Here is a 20,431-nt window from a genome sequence, read left to right as displayed (position 1 = left end):
AAAAATCATCAGATTAATATAGATTAATTAATACACTTTAGGAACAATACCAAAATCTCGTTTTCTCAATTATCAGTAACTAAGATGTAGTAAGAATCAGTCCCTTGTGAAGAAGAGGCACATCAGTGTTCAATATCTTATTGAACTGAATTTGCATTAATCACACACAGTGAACAACAGCCACAGACCAGCACAGCATCCTGAGAAACAATGCCTGTTTGCAGCTACTCCATGACATGTACCTGGCAGAAAGTTCACCAAAATCCCATGATCTGTCCCAAATATTTCTGAACAAATTTTGTAGAAGGAGCAAGGACAAACAAAATGCTTTAGAGTGCCCTGCTTATCTCTCTCTACTACAAGAGCAGAAAAGAGAGCAGATGAAGAAGTGAAGAAGCAATTGTGATACAGACAGCATCAGCCTCGCAGGCAACACTGACAGTTCAGTGAGATCAAATACGCATTAAAGGGCAGTGCGTGAGTGAAAAAACAGTTTTAATGTAACCACAAAAAAAAAAAAAAAAAAAGTTTAACGACAATCTCTTTATAAAATGTGCCGGCAACGACTTCTCCACAGTAATGGAAGAAGGTCAGGAGAGGACACCGTGCTTACGAAGCGCCTGCATCACTGTCACTTCCTCCCTTCTGATACCTGCAGGTAACTTTCATGTTTCTGTTCTGGGCAGACATAAGGAAGCCTTGGGATTTCTCAAGATGTTACTGGCAAGGTCAGAGAAGTACAATCCCTTCCATCACCACCTGGGCTCCCAGCACTCAGTTTCACTCAGCTGTACAGCAACTGTGCCAGCGACCTGTGCCAGCCACCCACCCCACCAGGCCCCACCCTTCACACTCATTCCAACAGGGAAACACACAGAAGGAGGTAGGACACACAGTTTTGAAAATGAGCTTGAAGGTGAGACCCTCAGTCCCAACCCATTCACAGCCTCTGATCACAAGTCACAATTACAAATCGAGCTCAGGAGTGAAATAATCCTTTCCTCCTCCTCCTGCAGAGACAGGAGTTCAAGGCTCTGTTTCCCTGGCAACAAAAAAGAGCATCATAACAGCCTCCTTGCTAGCAAATGACATATGAAAACGTGTCACTTTTTTTTTCTCTCCAGTGTCTTTCATCACCAGGGAATAAGCCTGAATTCAGAACTTTCCACTCAGCAAGAATGGAAATAGATATCCATTACTGCTATTTAAAATGCAGTATCTTTGGAGCCTTTAAGCTTGTCCAGAGGTAGGTAGTAAGTAAGGGATTTTCATTTATTAAGTAAAGAAAGGAAAAAAAACCCTAACCTTGCTGAAGTTCACCTTTTAAGACAAATTATAGAACTTGAAGAGTTTGGGGAAAAAAATGCAGCTCATAAATTTATGAGCTGCATTTTAGATTCTGTTAATATTCACTTTTGAAAAGCATTAGAAATGAAGATTACAAATTTAATAATGCAACACATGGGAGGAATTATCCTCCTCCCCATATAAAAAGGCACTTTGCTCTTGCCTATAAATTGACTTTCTATTACTGTCATTAAACCAGCATAATGTGCTATAATTAGGGTCTGCCCTGCCACGGCTCTGTGGCAACCCACAGCCAAGAACTCATCATGCCAACTTTATCAGACATCCTTATGAGGCAACAGGGGCAGTGGCACTGCTGGGTATCTCCTCACTGCAGGACTTTGGGGTGCTCATGGACATTTATGAGGGGTCAAAAAGAAAGTGGATTAAATCAATGAGGAAAAAATTCAAGAGTAGAGAAAGTCCCTAAGCCATAAATCAGTGGAAGGCGGGCCAGCATCCTGAAGAAGCATCCTAAGAAATTTTGCCTGACTTTCTCCTTGACAGACACAAAGATCTCTTACTCCTTCCCTTTTGCCACAGCAGAGAAATGAGATCAGTCCTCAGACTGCAGTAGTTCCCCAACCATTTCCTAAGCTGCTTTCAGGTTCTCCTCCTCTCTAGTTTGTGCAAACTGAGTGCCCTCTATGGTCTGTGCAAGCCCCATCACACCTGCAGAGAATCTGCCACTCCTCTCCCATGCTCATGTGTAACTCCACCTGTGCCTGGACCATCAGGGATGATTTTGCAATACCCACAAGAGAACCTACCAAACAGCAAAAACATTAAAATTGAAATGCAGTGATTTCCTCAAACAGGCAACTACATTTAAACAGCTCAACTGAAAGAGCATTAAAATTGTGCTGGCAGGTATTTACTGTCCCATTTCCCATGGCTCTTTCTCCATCTTTCAGTTACTGATGGGTTGTGACATATTGAAATAATAAAAATCTCAATAACAGAAACCTCTTTGCCACTTCTCAGCACTAGCACCATTCTTCCCTTTCACCAGCCATGTACCTAAACAGATGTTAATTCTGTCATCTGCCTTTTTTTTTAAAAACCATTTTGACTCGTTCTTTATGCAGCAGGCAGCTGGAAGACTTGCTCACATCTCAGTTACTTCTGGAACAAACCTGAGCAACTAGCACTGAGGGAGTGAGTTGACAGCATCTGCTGGTGGTTCTTGCTCTTCCTTTGCTCATGAATTGTCCTGAATTTTAAAAGAAAAGCAGCTGGTACCTGTTCAAGATTACCAAAGTGTGACTGGTCAGTGCAGCCCCAGCAGGTGCTCTGTGCCTGAGGAAGCAGACTGGCAGGCCAGGCCAGCACTGGACCTTCAAGCACCACTGGTCTGCTTTGACAAGTCCTGCCCTTTGCTCCATGACAAGTCAGTTCTTAAGATTGCTGGATGACAGTCCGTCCACTTAAAAACTTCTCATTCACCAAATATTCATTCAAAGAAGCTTAGTGTCTCAGAATGAACATGAAGGGGACTTGTGATAATCAAAGTGAACCCATTTGCAAGTCTGACACATGCACAGAAAGCACTTTGCAGTCTCCACCAAAGCCTGGTTTAGTCTCCCTGCTGAAGCAATTTTTAGGTCAGAACACATGCAGATGTTTGGAGGTCTGTGCTTTGTCCTTGGCCTGTTTTGGAGAAGGATGTAACATCTTGCTTCTGCATATTTTCATCAGAGAAACCACAAGGCCACACTTGATTTGAAGTCACTCCTGAATTCTATTCCTCTGGATCCATGACTGACTAATGCATCCTCCTTCTATCACATAAGCCATATTCCTGATTTAATTGTCCTCCTGTTGTATCCATTCTCCTTAGAAACTTCCCTTTATGAAGCATGACTTGGCCCTTCTGAACATTACACAATATTTGTCTTTCCCATGTATTTTCTGCTACAGATCTGTGACTTTTCCCCGTATTTTACTGTCATATGGAACAGCTTTCCCTTTCAACAGTCACAGCTGCTTAATGAATTCAAAGTGTGACATTTTGTTTTCCACGGTGAGGTGTGTGAGAAGTGTAAACCATGGCTGAGAGATGAACTAGAAAACACAGAGGGCACTGAGCCCTTCCCACCAGCCAGACACAGCACTCTCAGCAGCACCCACTGCACCTTGCAAGGCTCAGCTTTACTCAGTTAATTGACAGACTTCACTAAAGAAATCAAAATGTCAGCTTCAGGAAGTTTTTACAAGCTTCTATACACAATAGAGTTTCACAAGCCCCAAAGAGATCCTCTTGGGCTTGGTTCTCAATGGGCTATCCCACCTGGACACTTGGAAGCTTTGCTCAAATAACACTTCCAGGATCCAAGGGGATTCAGAGCCTCGAAAGACTTCCCAGAGCACTGCACAAATTCCTCTGATGCCACCCACACGGGAGGCTACAAATTGGCACCAGTAGTTGTCAATATTTTGTTTTGATCTTCTGGCAAACAAATCCACCCTCTGAAATGTTTGCAGGATGCCGAGATAAAAAGCAGCAATGAATAAAACCCAAAGAAGTTTGAAGAGTTTATTTTTACCAAGTAATCAATACCTTCTGGCAGTCTTCCTCCAGCTCTAATAATACCAGCGAGGACAGTGACCCTTGGCAGGTTTTGTACACTGTTCTACAAACATTATCCAATTAACCATCACAATCCACTCCTAGAAAAAAGAAAGCATGATCTGAAGTTCTTCTACAACAAGAGAGAGAGAGAATGAGTGCTGGGAAGGGCTACTGATAACAAGGTTGTAGTTTGGGAGTTACAGCACTTGCACATCAGTCTAACCATGCTGCCCCTCAGGGGCCAGCTGAAATGGTGTGTTTTTCACACAATCTGTGCTTAGCACAACCCTTGGTTTCACTCAGCTGTGAGAAAGCACTAGGACAGTGTCCGAGTCAACTCATTAATAAATCAAGTGACAATAAAACAGTTGGATGGAGATGAATTATTGAAATCAAAGCAACTTAGTGCTCAGAGACAAAACTAAACTCTGTAAACTGGGAGCTACTGAGCACAGAGCCTGATGTTCCTCAGAACAGCTTTACTGAAACACTGCAAACTGCCTGTCCAGTCTACCTATAACACAGTTCAGAAGGGGATTCAGCATTTCAGTGGGGTGGTGAGATATTGATCCTGATCATCAATATTGAAGATGGAAGAGGAATCTCAGGTCATCAAGTCAACCATGAAAGGCATCTCAGGGGATGCTCACCTAAACCAAGTCTAAGAAACAGGTCTAAATCCAGAGTCAGTATATGTGTCAATATAAATCCAGGTCTGGATTCTTCTGAACAGAGTATTCTTCTATAACTTTGGGGCAGCCATTACAGAGTCACAATATTTAGTCAACCTTTTACTTCTACAGTCATTAATCATGCACCATTTAACTACTGGTTTGTCATTAACATTCTTAATCCTTTTCAAATCCTTCTGCTTATTTTCACATCTTTTTTCAATCCCATTCTATGTGTCTTGCTAATTACACTCCTTAACTGTCATAGGCTGTTTCAACAGACATGTTGAGCCAGACGTGGTTTGATCACTTGCTGTTTTATGTGCCCAATGAATCCCTTGCTATTGAGATATTTAAAATATAAACAATGCTATTGGAAGATGATCAACTGTACTTAATTATCTGAACAACTTCCTGTAACTCTAGAGAGGAAGGGCAAATGACCATTTAACAATGTACTCAAAACCAAGATTTCCAATCTTGTAAAAAAGAACAATGAAAAAGGAAAAAAAGGACTTAGGGTTTCCATCTTCTCCAAATACAGAGCTTTGCATGCTTGGCAGACAGTACTGGTTTCAAAGTACTGTTATTTGCAATTTTGCTGCGTCCTGAGCCAAACTTTGCCACCAATCTCAGAAGACTCCATCTCCAGAAGTCAGCACACCACAGCCTAAGAGTCACAGGCCACCAAAAGTAAGGTCACATCCAAATGAGAGAATCCAAAACCTGATGACAAATGAATGAGACACAGCAGATATCACCTGAAAACTTAAAGAAAAGGCAATTATTCATGGCCAAAAGGAAGAGAAGTACTGTGATATATGGGAAAGAAGGAACTAAGCGAAGTAGGTGGCCAATCGTGATGGAGCAACTCTCAGAAACACCCAGAGAAATGGAAATGTCAGCCCAGCTTTACACGTCCACACATTCACTCCCAGTGACAAGCTTGACTACACAACTTGACACAGAGCAAATGTCACCCTGAGCACTTCCTCTCCTGCATCTCAGTCTTCATTTCACTTCTACAACCGTGTCCCGACCTGTCATGCAGGGGATGCAAAGCTTAAAACCACATGTGTGTAATGAAGAGATGAGTTCATGAAGAGCCTGGAAGAGCAGCCAGCTCATTCAGCCCAGAGGAGAGCCAACAGAGGCTAGAGAGGGCCATTATGTGCCACCATTGTTAGCTACTAATTCAGTATCTCCAAGGATAGGAAGAACTGAACATTTCCTTCTCTTCCACAGCCATTTCCTTCTCTTCCATCCCCTCAGACATGGCTCTCAGCTCAGAGGGGAGCAGAAGACCCTGCACTTGGTATCCCTTGGAGAGTTCTGTCCAGGCATGGTTTGCCACACCCATTGAAGCCAAAATGTGCAGCTAAAACAGATGAAGGAACAAGATATCAGCAGCACTATGCAGGAAGGTTGTGCAGCTCCCACATGCCAAGAAAAATGCCACGGACACCATAATCCCCAAATGCACTCACATCATGCAACCCCATTAGATCAGCAGCTCCTAATTAATTTAGCATGTGGATCAGTTCTCAAACACCTTTTGCTATCACTAAGACCTCCTGAAAGTGATGAAGAGGAATCATTATGCATAACACCCTCAAGAACTTGCTGTAAACACATTTGGCAGCACAGGGAGGTTCCTTTATGGCATAATCCATTTTTACATACACCTAATATTTTCAGGTTTTCAACTGATTGTCAAGAGTGTTTGTAGAGGCTGTTAATGAATCTCAGTGCTAAAAGCAGTTACAATTCTGTAGCTATTAATACAACGTGACATCAGTTATATCAGCTTCCGAGTGAATCACAGTTTGCAATCTTGTAGGTGTTCGATAGCTGTTGTCACATCAAAATAGAACATTGTTAAATATACCCCAAGTCTGTCCTAGTTCTGCAGCTCTTTTCCCCCTTCCTGCACTGCAGCCTTGGTGGACTAAGCACAGGAATGTCAAGAGGAAAAAGCAGGTTGACTCTTCAGATCAGCAGGTTATAAAATGTTCACTTTTGACCGCAATTTCCTCTCAAATTTGAAGACTATAAGGAGTTAAAAGAACAGGTCACCAAACCTTTTATGATGTCTAAACCCTCCAAGATGTATTTATATCAAAATGTTAAGCTTTTTCCCCCTCCCCCTTTGTAAACTGAAATAACAGGCTGATAATCTTTCCTGACATAGTAGTTTAGCATTAAAGCAGGCAAAATCCAGTTTTCAAACCATTAACTGAGTATTAGATGCCAAATGCTGCTTTAATCTGCATAACTGATATTCACAGAACACTCCTGTCTTGGTCAGCTTGTATATAAAAGCACATTCTTAACAAAACTGGCACAAGCCTGTGAAGTTATTAATATTTTGCTCAGTGAAGCATTTTCAGACCATCATTTTGTCCCTGCTTCAGGATTCAACCTCTCACCAACATTCTTCACGCAGGTATGCATACCCTGTATGGGTAATCTTTGGAAACCCAGCCTTAGAGCTCCAGAGCAAAGATGTTTTAGAAAATATACAGCTTTCTAGATTTCAGGAAATTAAACAAAATTATGTCCTGAAATAAGACTTCCTGATTTTTACAGTCACTCTGTCCAACAAGCTTGCTGCCATTCTGCAGCAGACAGCTGCAGTGAACAGGCTGTGAAAACAGTCAAATTCACCAAATAAAATGGACTGTGGATAATTTGCCTGGTATTATTCCTAGAGCAACAAGCCAGATTTTGCCTCAACCGACCATGCAATATTTCATAGTGTGTTTTAGTAGGTAAGCCAGGCAGTACTGAGACAGAAATAGAAAAATATTGAAATAGGGCCCACACGATGCCAGGTTTAGAGGCTCTTGGCTTGGATTGGGTCTTGGGAAAAACTGAGTTTAGGACATAGCAGTGTCTCCTGTGCAGGAGCAAAGTGTTTCTGCAGAGACTAGGCAGCCAGGTCACAAGAACAGACCTACTCCTGTTACTAGGCAGATGCCAGGAATTCAGTGGAAACAGATGAAAAACAAGTTTACAGAATGATTAACTTGGGACTCTGGCACGACTCAAAGCAGAGCACTGGGCAAGTCGGGAGAGCTGAGAATTATTGTTGTGAAACAGTTCAGAAGTGGTCTGGACAAACAAAAATTATTGAAAAATCAAGTCCTGCTCCTTCCCCTAGCCTCAACAGGTACTTTCTCACACCTCACATTTACCCTCTCAGACCCTTTAGACCAGATGTGAAGATCACAAGCTCTGGGTTCCATCAGAGGTGATCCCTTTATGCTGTAGCACCACTGTGTGAAAAACAGCTTTGTTGTGTACCCACATTCCTTGAATTGCACATCCACAGCCTGTACACATTGGACAGGCAAATCCTTATTTAAATATCTCTTTGTCCTTGCCATTTGCAGAATCTTCACATGCACAATAACTAACCCCAGATCTCTCTCTTGTTCTAATAAAATACCAAGTAGAAGTGAGGAACGTGCACTGGTGGAAGGTCTACAGGCTGCCATACAGGAAACATCTCCACCTTTGTTATTTCTTGCCAAAGCTCTAGCTTATATTGAGAACAGCTTTCCCTATGTCAAGGGAAAAGAGCCAATAAACATGTGTGGAAAAAAACCATGATGCTAATTTTGGAATACCTGGCAGAAATACAGAAATATAGGAAGACAAGGAGAAAATAAACCTTGGGGAATACTGAAAATCCTGGCGGGACACAGAGGTAGCAGCAAAAACTGAAATATTTTTTAGGGGAGTTCAAAACATTGATCAAGATATGATGAAACCTCCAGGTAGCCATGGAGGAAACTCCACCAAAAGGTGTGAGGCAGGTGTCCAAAACCAGCCCAGGGCAGCTGATGGCTCCTGCTAAGCAAGGGGAGGAGGGAGCAGACCAGCAGGCTGCAGATAGACATCAGCAACAGGCTTTCTCTGGGCTGAAAGGACATCCCAAAGCAAGACCAAAGGACTGTCCCAAAGAGTGTCTGTCCAAACTGAGTGATCTCAGAGCTGCCTGACAGGAGTGTGGTGCTCTGATGCCAGGTAGGACACGGCTACAGCAGCTGTGCCCATCTGATGGAGGGAAAGCCGCTTCCTCAGCGCAGCAGAAAGCAGATCCAGGTGCTTTTGAGCCCAACCATGATCATGAGAGCATTGCTATGCTAAAAGAAGGAATCATTGCCTTACTTAAGACACCCAAAAGCCCAGAGAGAGCCTCTCTTCCACCCTCAGCCCCACAACTGAAGAAATCCACATGATCCCGTACCACAGCCCTCCTCAAGGCCCCAGATGGAGGAGGAAAGTACATCGACACAGCCTGCGCTGACACCACAGCAGGAGAAGGGGTGTCATGGGATGCTAAGGTTGCCATGGCAATGTCCTCATAGCACGTAACATTTTGACACTGTCTGTTTGGCGAGCAGCAGCGGCGATGTGGCAGCCTGCAAAGGCAGGAGGAAGCGGCTGTGCGAGTTTGCCACGCTTGTTCCCGCAGCCGGCAGCCAATTCAAACTGTCTGGGCATTGGAGTTTGACCAATCTGGCAGCTCTGCTTCCTAAAGTGCACGAGGAAGCTTTTAACAGCCACTGCTCCATAAATCACCCTGATTTAACAGGCTCCGTCTGCCAGGCTGAGCGCTGGCCTGCACGCCCACTTTCAGCGCTGCCTGCCCTGCTTTCCACACCAGTGTTCTCAATGCTCCCCTATTGTATCTGCTGGGAATGTCCCCACCAAGGCAGGAAGGAATGATGAATCTGACCCCATGTTCTCAGAAGGACAATTTATTACTTTATGATACTCTATTATATTAAAGAATACTGTACTATACTAAAGAATACAGAAAGGATACTTACTTAAATGCTAAAAAGCTAATAATGAAAACTTGTGACTCTTTCCAGAGTCTTGACACAGCTTGGCCCCAATTGGCCAGAGAGTCAAAACAATTCACACCAGAATCCAATGAAACAATCACCAGCAGGTAAACAACCTACAAACACATTCCACATGTGAGCACAACACAGGAGAAGCAAATGAGATAAGAATTGTTTTCCTTTTCTCTGAGGCTTCTCAGCTTCCCAGGAGAAAAGTCCTGGGTGAAGGGATTTTTTTCAGAGAATGTGAATGCTACACTCCCCCATCCAAGTTCAACTTCTTGAACTGCAGGGTCCAGGGAGGGTCTGCTCCTCTGCTCCAGCTGGCTTTGCACAGCCAGGGCAGCAGCCTCAGCCCCACACTTGCAGAGCAATGGGGTGATCTTCTGAACTGCCAAAAGCAGACACAGCCCCAAATCCCACTCACTTTCAACAAATACCAGAGACCAAAACTCATAGGCATTTTTGAAAAAGCCCAACTTTGCACATTTAATATTTAAAACAAGCATGACTCTAGTAGAAACTGCCCATGGCAGAATGCTTGGTTTTATCTCAAGGTACACTAGATAACGCGATCTAAGCCTTTCCTCTTTACTTACATTACAACAAAAATCCTGTATCTGGAAGGGATGTACTGTAGACTACATGATCTGCAAAGGCAGATGTGTGGGGTCCAACCCAGACAAAAATGCCTGCATTTTTGGCAAACATACCAAATTCACCATTGAAATGCAACAGTGGGTTGTGACAGCAATTCCTGCAATTCCTTCTGCTTTGGAGGGATCTGGGGAAAAGCAGAATACTGACAAGCTTCAAAAGTTAGTCTGGAGCACTGTCTACCCTTACTGTGAATTTAATTCAAACTGCTATAAAGGTGGAAGGGTTCTGCAGAGCAGTTGCTCTAATCCCACAGGCTACTGGAGAGGTCTCAGGGCAGGAGGCAGCAGAGCTTCAGCAGAGGGACAGCAGCACATCCTAAACCTAAGGGACAGGGAAAGTTTACTGGGTCTGAGTTGTCATGATACTTTCAGGAATTAATCAACTACAGCAGCTGGAAATCCAACAGGCATTAGAAAGGAAAAGCCTTCTCTTTTTTTCTTCTGACAATCTGATTAAAACACAAATATGGATATAAAGCAGCCACCTTACAATCTTGAGTGAAGGTTTACTAACTTTCCACTGGAGCTGTGATAACATGCATGAAATACAAGAAAAGAAAGGTGAATAGTAACAATAAAAGAAAAAAAGAAAAACCCACCCACACAATCCTCCCAGGATGCTGAAAAGTGCTAAACAAGGAGCTGGATTTACAACAGGGGAAAAAAAAATCTTAATCTTCTTAGACATCTTGGCTGCAACACAATTAACATGTTTTCCATCCACGTGGCAGGATACATTCCCTGCTAACTGTAAATATGCATACTGCTGGTGGGCAGCTGGCAAAAGTCCCACACCACTGGGAAACTGTCACCACTGGGAAATGTCAGCCTCATCCACACTGCCCAGGGAGCTGAGCGAGAGGCAGCCTGTCCCCACACTCCTGTCCCTTGGCAACACTGCTGCTGGATCATTCTGCAAGTCTGAGCCCACCAAGAGCTGAGCTGCTGCTCCTCAGAGGATGGGCAGCTCCAGAGAGGGACACAACCACGTGTTCCTTGGGCACAGAGACTGTAGCCTCTTCAATCAGATGTCACCAATGTGAAGCACAGTAAGAACCATGATTATCCCCACTACAGCTGCTAACTGGGAATGACAGCTTGGCAGTCCCTTGACCTGAGCATCACAGAGTGAAGTGATGAGAAGGTGCCTGACAAAACAGCCCACTCTGAATGCAAAGGTCTTCAAGGATGCTGCATTTCACCTCAGTTACAGAGCATCTCCTCCAGCGCCCAAATTCATCCACAAACATTGCTGCCTTCCTGGAGCCCAGAGGATAAAGCATCTCATTACAGACATTTACCCCACCTCCCAATCCCACAAATATCCCATAAGCACGGGTCTCTCTAAACAACAGATTTTGAATTCAGACCAATACCCATGGGATGAAATAGCTCAGCCCTCCAAATCAACACAAAGAAAATCACTAAAGGCACATGTAAAAACCAGTCATTTCAGAGCACTGAAAAAATTAACATACAAATGCCAGAAAGGGAATGAGTAGCCAACAGCACTCATGCTGGGGATGATCTGGAAAATAGCACGGATCATACCCTGAGTGTTAGCCAGGAGCAAGAGTGTGTATTTACAGGAATAGTGCATACAAAGTGTGGGAAACAGATACTCCTCGCTGCAAGGGGCCAGACAGCACAGCAACCAGGGCACTGACCACACTGCTCCTCCTGCACAATCCCAAGCCCAGCAAGAAGGCCAACATTTGGAAAACTGCTTTATTCAAAAAAAAAAAAAAAAAAAAAAAAAAAAACAACACCCCACAACAAAAGAAGACCAACAAAAAACCAAAACACCTGATGAAAACAAAACCATCCATCAGGTTTCTTTGGTCCAAACAGCAAAAGGAGGGAGAGGGATGCCAGGCAGCACTAGCTGTCATTACAGCCATTTCTTGGCTTGGAATTACTGGCACAAGAAGGAACAGCTTTGTGAAGAGTTGCTTTGAAGAGCAGTGATCAATTGCTTGCCATGTTGCTGGGAGCAATGCAATAGCAATCCACTATTTTTATTCAAATTTAAGCTAAATTTTAGGATAAACTATTCTTCTGATTAGGAGTAGATTAGTTACTTAGGGAACAGATATAAGTGACCCCTCTACCTCTACATTTGCAAGAATAAGGACACAGACAATAGCTTAAATATCTCTTAGTCACAAAACAGTTTTGAGAAAAATGTGTCATTTACCTCTGTACACAGTGTCCTCTCCAAATTGTTGAGCACTCAGACATTTTAGACTGGTTTCTGCAAGGCTGTATGAGTGCTCTGTGTTTTGGACAAAGCTAATACAACACCCTGATGACATGAAGGTGGAACATTATCCATATCAGCGATTTAACTGTGGCTGGATCTGAATAGAAGGTCAGGCTACAGAGCTTGCTGTACCCCGTGTGGGGAGGCTGTATCAGGGCTACTCAGCCTTTACAAGTTGTGCTGTTTTGCAAAAGCCAAGCCAAGGACAAAACTTAAATGCAGATTTCAAGGCATGGTTTGACAGACAGCAGAGAGTGCCTAATTTGTGTGTCATCAGCAGATGACTTAAGCAATGGCACAACTGATGGATCATTGTGTTGCAGAACCCCAGTCGTGACACGTGTTGCCATACAGTATAGCAACCTCCCAGAAAATAAAACCAAACCCCAAGGAACATCATCTGGATAGATGGGATATTCAAAATGTGTTGAACACTTCCGCAGAGGAGCAGAAATCCTTATTCAAATATGCTAATGGTGCTTCTCAACAGATGTCTGTGGGAGAGAGGAGGAGACGGCAGGGCTGAGAGCCTTGAGTGAGTCAGGTCTCACTGCCCCACTAAAACCATCAATGACTTACAGACCATTTCCTAAATTAAATTGTTCACATTTCTAATCTAACTGAAGGCATTCAAATATAAGCAAATAGTGCTTCAGAAAACAATTGCACAGATAAATTATTTCTCGAGACAACTACTCCAATCAAACTTAATTCTTCCCTACACAAAGCAGATCCACACATTCTGTCAGACAGGAATGTTGAAGCAAAGTAGCTACAGCGTTTCACAACTTGTCCTGATGCAAGAATCTGACAGAGCAAAGATAATTTTTTTTTTTTTTTGCCTGGAGAACAGAGTGCTTTTGAATTAATAAATGTTGCATTAGAATTAACTGCACATGAAATAGAAGCAGTAAAAAAACAGTGTCTCATAGATAGAAAGCTTTCTAGGGACAGATTCTTCTACTTGGAAACCAGCTGACAGCAGAACAAGAGAAAGAGACATCCTTTTCCTGTGGCTGGCAGGGGTCACATCTAACCCACCCTCAACAACTCCTGCACACACAGCTGAACTCAGCATCATCCTCTGAATATCTAGAAGTACATCAGGCCACCTTCCAGGGAAGGAGACACAACGCTGTGCTCCCCATGGCTGCACGTGTGTGCTGCAAAAGCCCAGGGGACAGCAGAGCCACCATCACGGCCCATGACCCATGCACATCCCGCTCCCCTGTAAACCCACACCCAGCTGACCACCAAGGAAACTTCTAGGCAGCACCTTGTGGCACAGTGCTTGAGCTCCCTGGGTTAGCAGCTGCTGCTCTTCCTCCACCTTACATCAGCATTTCTAACAATTCCCAACACGGCACAGGCGGATGCTGCTGGTCGGGGGGTGCTCTGCAGGATGCCCCATGGGGGACAGCAGTGGGGAGCAGCTGGTGGGCCAGGAAGGCAGCCTGGCACGCTGAGCCCTGGCCGATGCCACGTCACCCTTCCCCGCGCTCGCCCATCTGTCCCACCGTCCCCATCTGCCGGGTTCTGCCACGGACCGCGAGCGCCCTGCGACTGACGCTGACATCCTGCTTTGCCTTTCCACAGGCACAGCAAGAACCTGGCCCAGCACCACGGCTCTCACGTGCAGCCACAGCACCGAGAGCAACACAAACAAGGACAAGGTTTCCAATCGCTTGCTCCTCGTGCTGACTCATTCTCAGCCTCCCATGGCCACTGAAGACAAAACCTGTTGTCTGTACCTGCGCTCCCCTGAGCACACGTGCAGCAGCAGCAGGGCCTGAGAGCAGAAAGCTGCTCCAGTGCTCAGGGCAGGGAAGGGACAGCAAAGATTGCTCAGCTCTGCCTGACCAGGTAAAGAATCAGTCGCTGTATTTAGGATCGGGACTAACTCATAACCAGATCTGGATCACCAGCCTCTGCAGGTCATACCCACAGCCTCCTCTTGCAGGCTGCTGGTCCCTTTCATACAATTTCCTCTGATGGAAGACTGATTTGACAGCAGCTCTTCCAGAACTGCTCTCATTTTTTTTTATTTCAACTTAATCCATTTATGAAATAAACATGTTTACCTAGAGCTAGAATGTGCCCAGCAGGGAGAGAGGCATTTCTTACAATCACCAGGATAAGCTACAGCCAAGGATACACTCCTTACTGTGCAAGAACAGGGAAAAGCCCTGGATTTTACTGCTTCCCGCACCAACCAAGAGAGCTAGCAATGCACGCCCAGGTGAGCTCTAGGGGCTATCTTTGCAGGTCTGAACTATCCAATTATTTATAAAACATTGATTAAAAAATAGCTAACATTCCAGATGGATGTATAATTTCCCCTGTTCCCTACGTGTCTGCCACATGAGCCCGGCTACCTATCTTACAAACAACTAACAAAACTGGTTAGAGGCTTCCAGAGCTCCAAAAATTAACTCTGGATGAAGCAAACCCAAAATAAGCACAAAAAGGACTTAACACACTTGGGCTATATTAAAAAATAAAAAAAAAAAAAGTAAAAATGGACTAGTTAAGTCTTGAATCATAATTTTCTTTTAAACCATATGTACCCCAATACAGTGCTGCAACTGAGATATATCCATGGCAACATGAAAACACACATAGGGGCTCTCTCTATTTAATAGCTTTGTAACGCTTAATGTTTGAAATTATAGAGCAGGTCAATGTTTAAAATTATGAGGAAGTTCAATGCATAAAACCCAAACAAAAGAATATCCTAAACCAATCTAAATATCCACAGCCCCTTCTTACACCCCAATAGTTTAAATGTTTTTTATCAATCCATTAAATTTGTATTTCACATAGTTTCTCTTCAAAGCAATTGATCGTAACACAGTGCCTCTGCCAGTACTTTATAATGTGTGAAAGCAGCAGCCTGGGCTGAATTTTATCTCTAATTCAACTCTTTTCTGAATGAGCAGCTGACACAAGGAAGGCTTACTGTCAGTATCTAGGAGACATTTTGACTTTGGAAACCATTTTCTCTCTGCCAGACACTTGGTTCCAGCTGGCTGAGACATGATTTGATTCTCCTGTCTTGCAGCAAGGACAGGGGTCTGCCAAGCTGGACAGTCCCTGTGCTGAGGTCCTGACCAGGGAAGGGACACTTGCCAGTCCCTCAGAGCTGCTCTGTGCCTTCCCCTGCTGCCTGACAGAGCAGCCCTGCTCCTCACACTTGTGTGTGCAAGGAACCTGGTGTAGATGCTCAAGCTGGATCTGGATTCCAGGGGAGCTGCATGGGCAGTGTGACCCATGGCTACAATTCCAGACATCCAAATCTCCATCCTTGTCAGGGCATGCTACAAATGCCTTCTGTCAGTGCAAGCAGGTGTCCTTCCATAGAAAACCAGGGTGTAAGATGAAAGGAGCTGGTGCACTGCAGGGTCTCACCCACCTGGGCCACAGCACAGCTGGACCACACACCCAGACCTGAACAGCGCTGCTGGATCCTGCACAAGAAAGGAAACCCATCCCTTCCAGTGTTTTTTTGCATTTACCTACCTGTCTTTCTTTAGGTGTAGTTCCTGTCCTCTGTAGTACACAGGGTCCTGATCTGGAAGCTGTCATCCCTCCAGAGCTGAGCACTGCTTCTGATTTCCCAACTCCCAGCGGGTTCAGCACTGCCACATCAACTGTCCCAGCTACTCAAACCACCTCCTCTCCCCTGCTCAAAGCCTGCCTGATCTGCATGTGCAGCTCTTAGTCGGTTATTGGTACTCTCTTCAAAATCCTTACTTTCTGTTCTGCTTCAGCTACATTTCCAAACCTCATGCCCCACAAAAATGGTTCTCCTCCACACCATTAGCCTTACGGATGACCTTCATCCTGAACTGGGGAGGGCTGTGCTAAGGCCACCATCAGTCAAAGAGGGATTTCATACACCCCATTCCCTCAGCTTTCATTATGAGCTGCACCCAGGTGCACCATAAGCTGCCTACAAGGCAGGTGCCCACAGCCATCATGGATCCTGTTATTAACCTACACGCCCTTGCCACTTGGCAGTTCAGTTCTCAGCAGTTTGGCTCCTTCTGACATGTTCCCACAGGGATATCAGCATTCCAAACAGCTGATTCCAGCCAAGACCAAACGTATGGCAGATCGTCAGAACAGATCAGATTTGTGTTCACAAGATTTGTGTCAGAAACAGGCATTCTAGAAATGTGCCCACAAAGAGTGCATGACTGACTTTTACCTCCTCTTACTCTACTGCTCCATAACTGAAATGTAGGATAGACATTTGCATAAGTTAAACCAACAATTATTCTGCTAATAACTGGAGTCTAAAAATCCTTAAACTTCACTGACATTGCTGGGGACCTCAGTGGAGCGAAGACAGTGGCACTCAGCCAGCAGGAAAGCCAGCAACATTACCATGCTGAGATCAAAAGAGTTATTAACCCCGAGTCCTTGATCTGCTGAGTGCATTTTGGCTATTTCAAAGCCCCACTGCAACTTCCTGGCAAAAAAAGCTCCGCATTTGCTCAGAGCATCTTCTTTTGTAGATGCAGCTGAGGAATGAAAAGGGTATTGGAACCCTGAAGTCTACATCCACCTCTTTGGAGAGACATGTGGACATGAAATATCTGAAACTTCATCACCCTCATGCTCTGAAACCACTCAAATATCTGTCTGGTGCTCTGTTGCTTTCCTGCCTCCACTGGCTGCCTGTTTCTACACATGAAGAGATCATCTGCACCCAGATTCACTGCTCAGAACCCCGTCCAGACACACTGCAGGTCTACCAGGCAAAGGAATTGTGGAAGATGAGGAGAGTCTTCTCACCCTATGTCCACAAGGTAGACAGCAAAGAAGAGCCATGACAGGAACGAAATAGTGTATAAGTAAAAGTATATTCTGTATTTTTCAAAAGCAGTGTCATTTTTCCAGACTAAAAGGGTGAAACACTGGAAGCCAGAGGTGTTGTTACCACGGCCCAAATACCGCCACGGCTCTCAGCACATCTGTAAATTTCCTTTTAGGCTCCTTTGATATTACCCACTCATAATAACTTAAATGAAATACCTCAAGAATTTTTCTTGTTTGTAGATTTAAACGATCATTAGGCTGTTTTCCCCTTCCAGAGGAAAACATCACGTTTCCCTTAAGCGTGGTCATTTATCAGCTCTTCTCCTTTTTCTGTAGGACAGCTGTTCTCTTAAAGATGTGGTTCTCAGCTTCAGACAAAATGGATGATGTGTCTGTTTGAAATAGGATTGTTTACTTTGTCAATGCCCCTGGGATCAATTTCATTTTTTTTCTGCCTCCTCCTATAGAGAACATCTTGCCAAGTGCAGTATTCATCTCCCTGAATGAGCTATCGAGATCCATTTTTTTGACAGAAATCATGCTGCAACCCAAACTGATCAGAATCTCTCACTATTTCAGAAGCATGCATGGGTATGAATAATACAGAATCTTATCTGGCACAATTTCAGCATTTCTCTTATAATTTCTCTTCCATGTAATCTACTTGCTTGAGAAAATTACACACTTGTAGTTTTAAGACCAAAAATAAAAAGCAGCACACGTTCCACCTGGCTGGTAGCTCATACATGTCTGAGCATACACTCACAGGCACGAAATACAGGAGCAGCACTGCAACATCCCCATCGCACTGAATCCACCCTCAGCAGCTTCACTGACCAGACAACTCACACAGGCAGGATCTGCTCATAAGCTGCTGGAGAATGAGGTTTTAATTGGAGATTTATTTAATTCAGAGATAAGTACTTGTGTTGTATTAAGAGCAGCTTATTAACATTCAATCATGAACATTCACTAAGCGTGAATAAATAAAATTGAGCGCAAAAATGGTTTTTTAAGCAGTGGAAGAGGAAGCATTCAGCTAAACTATCACCTTGCTCAGGGCAGGAGGGGCTGGACACCAGGGAATGAAATGCTGTCCCAGGCATTGTGCTGGGTTCTCATACTTGAGCATGTCTCACTATCAATCATTCCTGAAGCAACAGCGCTGAGACTTCCCAAAGCTCCCGTTATTGTCTTGTATGCTCCTCGGCATTCCAGCCAAATCTGAAGTGCAAATAAATCATCAGCAAAATTTTTAGATAAAAATTTTTTAAACTACATCTGTTGGAGGAGACAATCCTCTGCCTGCCACCCCTGCATGATGCTGATGACAAGTCTAGGTTAATCACACAGATGATGAATTGATTCTTACGTCAACTCCTTTAAAAACAACATCGTTACAGGTGTAGCAGCTGGCGGGCTGATGTATTCCTGCTGGCATCTGCACATCTTGGGATGAGCCACTAGACAAAGGAGCATGCCGGCATTTTGAGGGATGCAACCATGACAGTCAGCGTTAAAATACGCCTTAGTTACCAACTTTTTATTATTTGCCACTCACAAGACTCACAGGTTCAGTCCCTAGTACAGTGTGCTCTGGGAAAAACATCCCTCAATTAGCAGGGATGCACCAGGAATGGACAGAGGGCTCTCAGACCGACCGCTCTCCATCCACTCCCGCGCACGCCCTCCCTCCCTCTCTCCTACCCACGCAGCGGCTGTGCTGCCCTCTACTCCCCGCACCTTCCCCAGCTCCCACCACCCTTCTTCGCCCCTTCAACCCAATGCCTTTCCTACTTTTTCCTACCAGTGCCCCTCTTTTTTAAGCTTGGTCGCATTTTATGACCACCGCCAACTGTCTGAGGCCAGAAAGGTCTTTCTGATGCCGGCAAAAAAAAAATCACTGCATCCATTCTGAAAGGCTTATTGTTTTGGGATTTACTCTGCCCTCATTTAAACGGAATCCCATTATTCTCTCTCCAAAAGCAGCACGGTGTACGGCGCTAACAACCCCTGGGAACAATCAGCCCGAGAGTTGATGGTGTATAAATCAGAGCGGACACACCACCCGGCAGGATGGACGCCTCCTCCCTGAGCTCTGCCCTTCATTCTCACAGGAGGATGGAGCGGGAGCCGCTCCATTTGCAAATAACCCGTGTTTCCTATCGATCGGCAGCCGGAGCGTGTTCCACCGCTGGAGCACATTCCCAGTTCTAACCTCCACAGGCACCCGCATCCAGCGGTCCCCAGCATCCCTCGCACACCCGCACGGATGAACCCCCGCCGGGGTCGGGGATGGCGCTGACACGGAGCACACCCACCCTAGCCTGCCCAGACACACAGCCCCGGGAACCACCGCCCCGCGGTGCTCCCCGGCCCCCCGTACCCGCGTCCTCCTCGTCGAAGCTGTTCATGCAGGGGAAGTAGATGGCCAGGGCCTCGAAGGAGGCGGAGAGGCTGAGGCGGCTCTGCGACCGCTCCATGAAGAGCCCAGCTCCGGGGGCGCCGCCGGGGGTCTCGCCCGCGGCCGCGGGCGGCTTGGCGAGCTTGGCCGCCCCATTCTTCACTCGAAGCACGGCCCGCGGCGTCTTGGCGGCGGCGGGGCCGCGCTGAGGCGGCGGGGAGAGGAGAGGAGAGGCAGGCGAGGCGAGGCAGGCAGGAGCGCGGAGCGGCGCGGAGCGGAGCGCAGCCACCTGCTGCCGCCCGGCCGGCCCTGCGCGCCGCCCGCCCCCGCCCCGCCGCAGCGCCGCCAATCGCGAACCGGGGGCGGGACGGGCCCGGCGCGGCCGCGCTGCCCCCGCCCTGAGCGGCCCCGGCTCCGCGATCCCTCAGCCCCGGGCGGCCCCGGCTCCGCGCTGCCCCCGCCCTGAGCGGCCCCGGCTCCGCGATCCCTCAGCCCCGGGCGGCCCCGGCTCCGCGCTGCCCCCGCCTTGAGCGGCCCCGGCTCCCTCAGCCCCGAGCGGCCCCGGCTCCGCGATCCCGCAGGCCCGGGCGGCCCCGGCTCCGTGCTGCGCCTGCCCCGAGCCCGGCCCGGGGCAGCCCCGGTTGTGTTCTCGCCTTCCCCGGGCCGGGAAGGTGCTTCGCATTGGGATAACGCAGGTGTAGATTTGCTTGTGAATTGATCTGGGAAAGTGAAATTGACAGAAATTGATTTATTTCTGAAATTGACAGAAATTTATTTATTTATTTATTTATGAAATAGACATAAATTTATTTATTTATTTATTTATTAAATA

The 20,431-nt window shown here is 45.8% G+C and overlaps 1 protein-coding gene across 1 annotated transcript in view; it reads right to left on the bottom strand.

Annotated features, from left to right (window-relative positions):
• Positions 1 to 19,722, bottom strand: part of RIMS4 (regulating synaptic membrane exocytosis 4) — a 55,631-nt gene extending 35,909 nt beyond the window's left edge. The window contains exon 1 of the mRNA XM_058814844.1: positions 19,582 to 19,722. Within this exon, the coding sequence (XP_058670827.1) occupies positions 19,582 to 19,678 (97 nt within the window). The 5' untranslated portion in view covers positions 19,679 to 19,722. The remainder of the gene's footprint in view (positions 1 to 19,581) is intronic.
• Positions 19,723 to 20,431: the final 709 nt, after the last annotated feature.

Source organism: Ammospiza caudacuta, chromosome 15 (genome assembly GCF_027887145.1).
Source record: "Ammospiza caudacuta isolate bAmmCau1 chromosome 15, bAmmCau1.pri, whole genome shotgun sequence".
NCBI classification, from domain to species: domain Eukaryota; kingdom Metazoa; phylum Chordata; class Aves; order Passeriformes; family Passerellidae; genus Ammospiza; species Ammospiza caudacuta.
The sequence above is the reverse complement of the archived record's forward strand: the minus strand, read 5'-3'. Positions and strand labels throughout refer to the sequence as shown.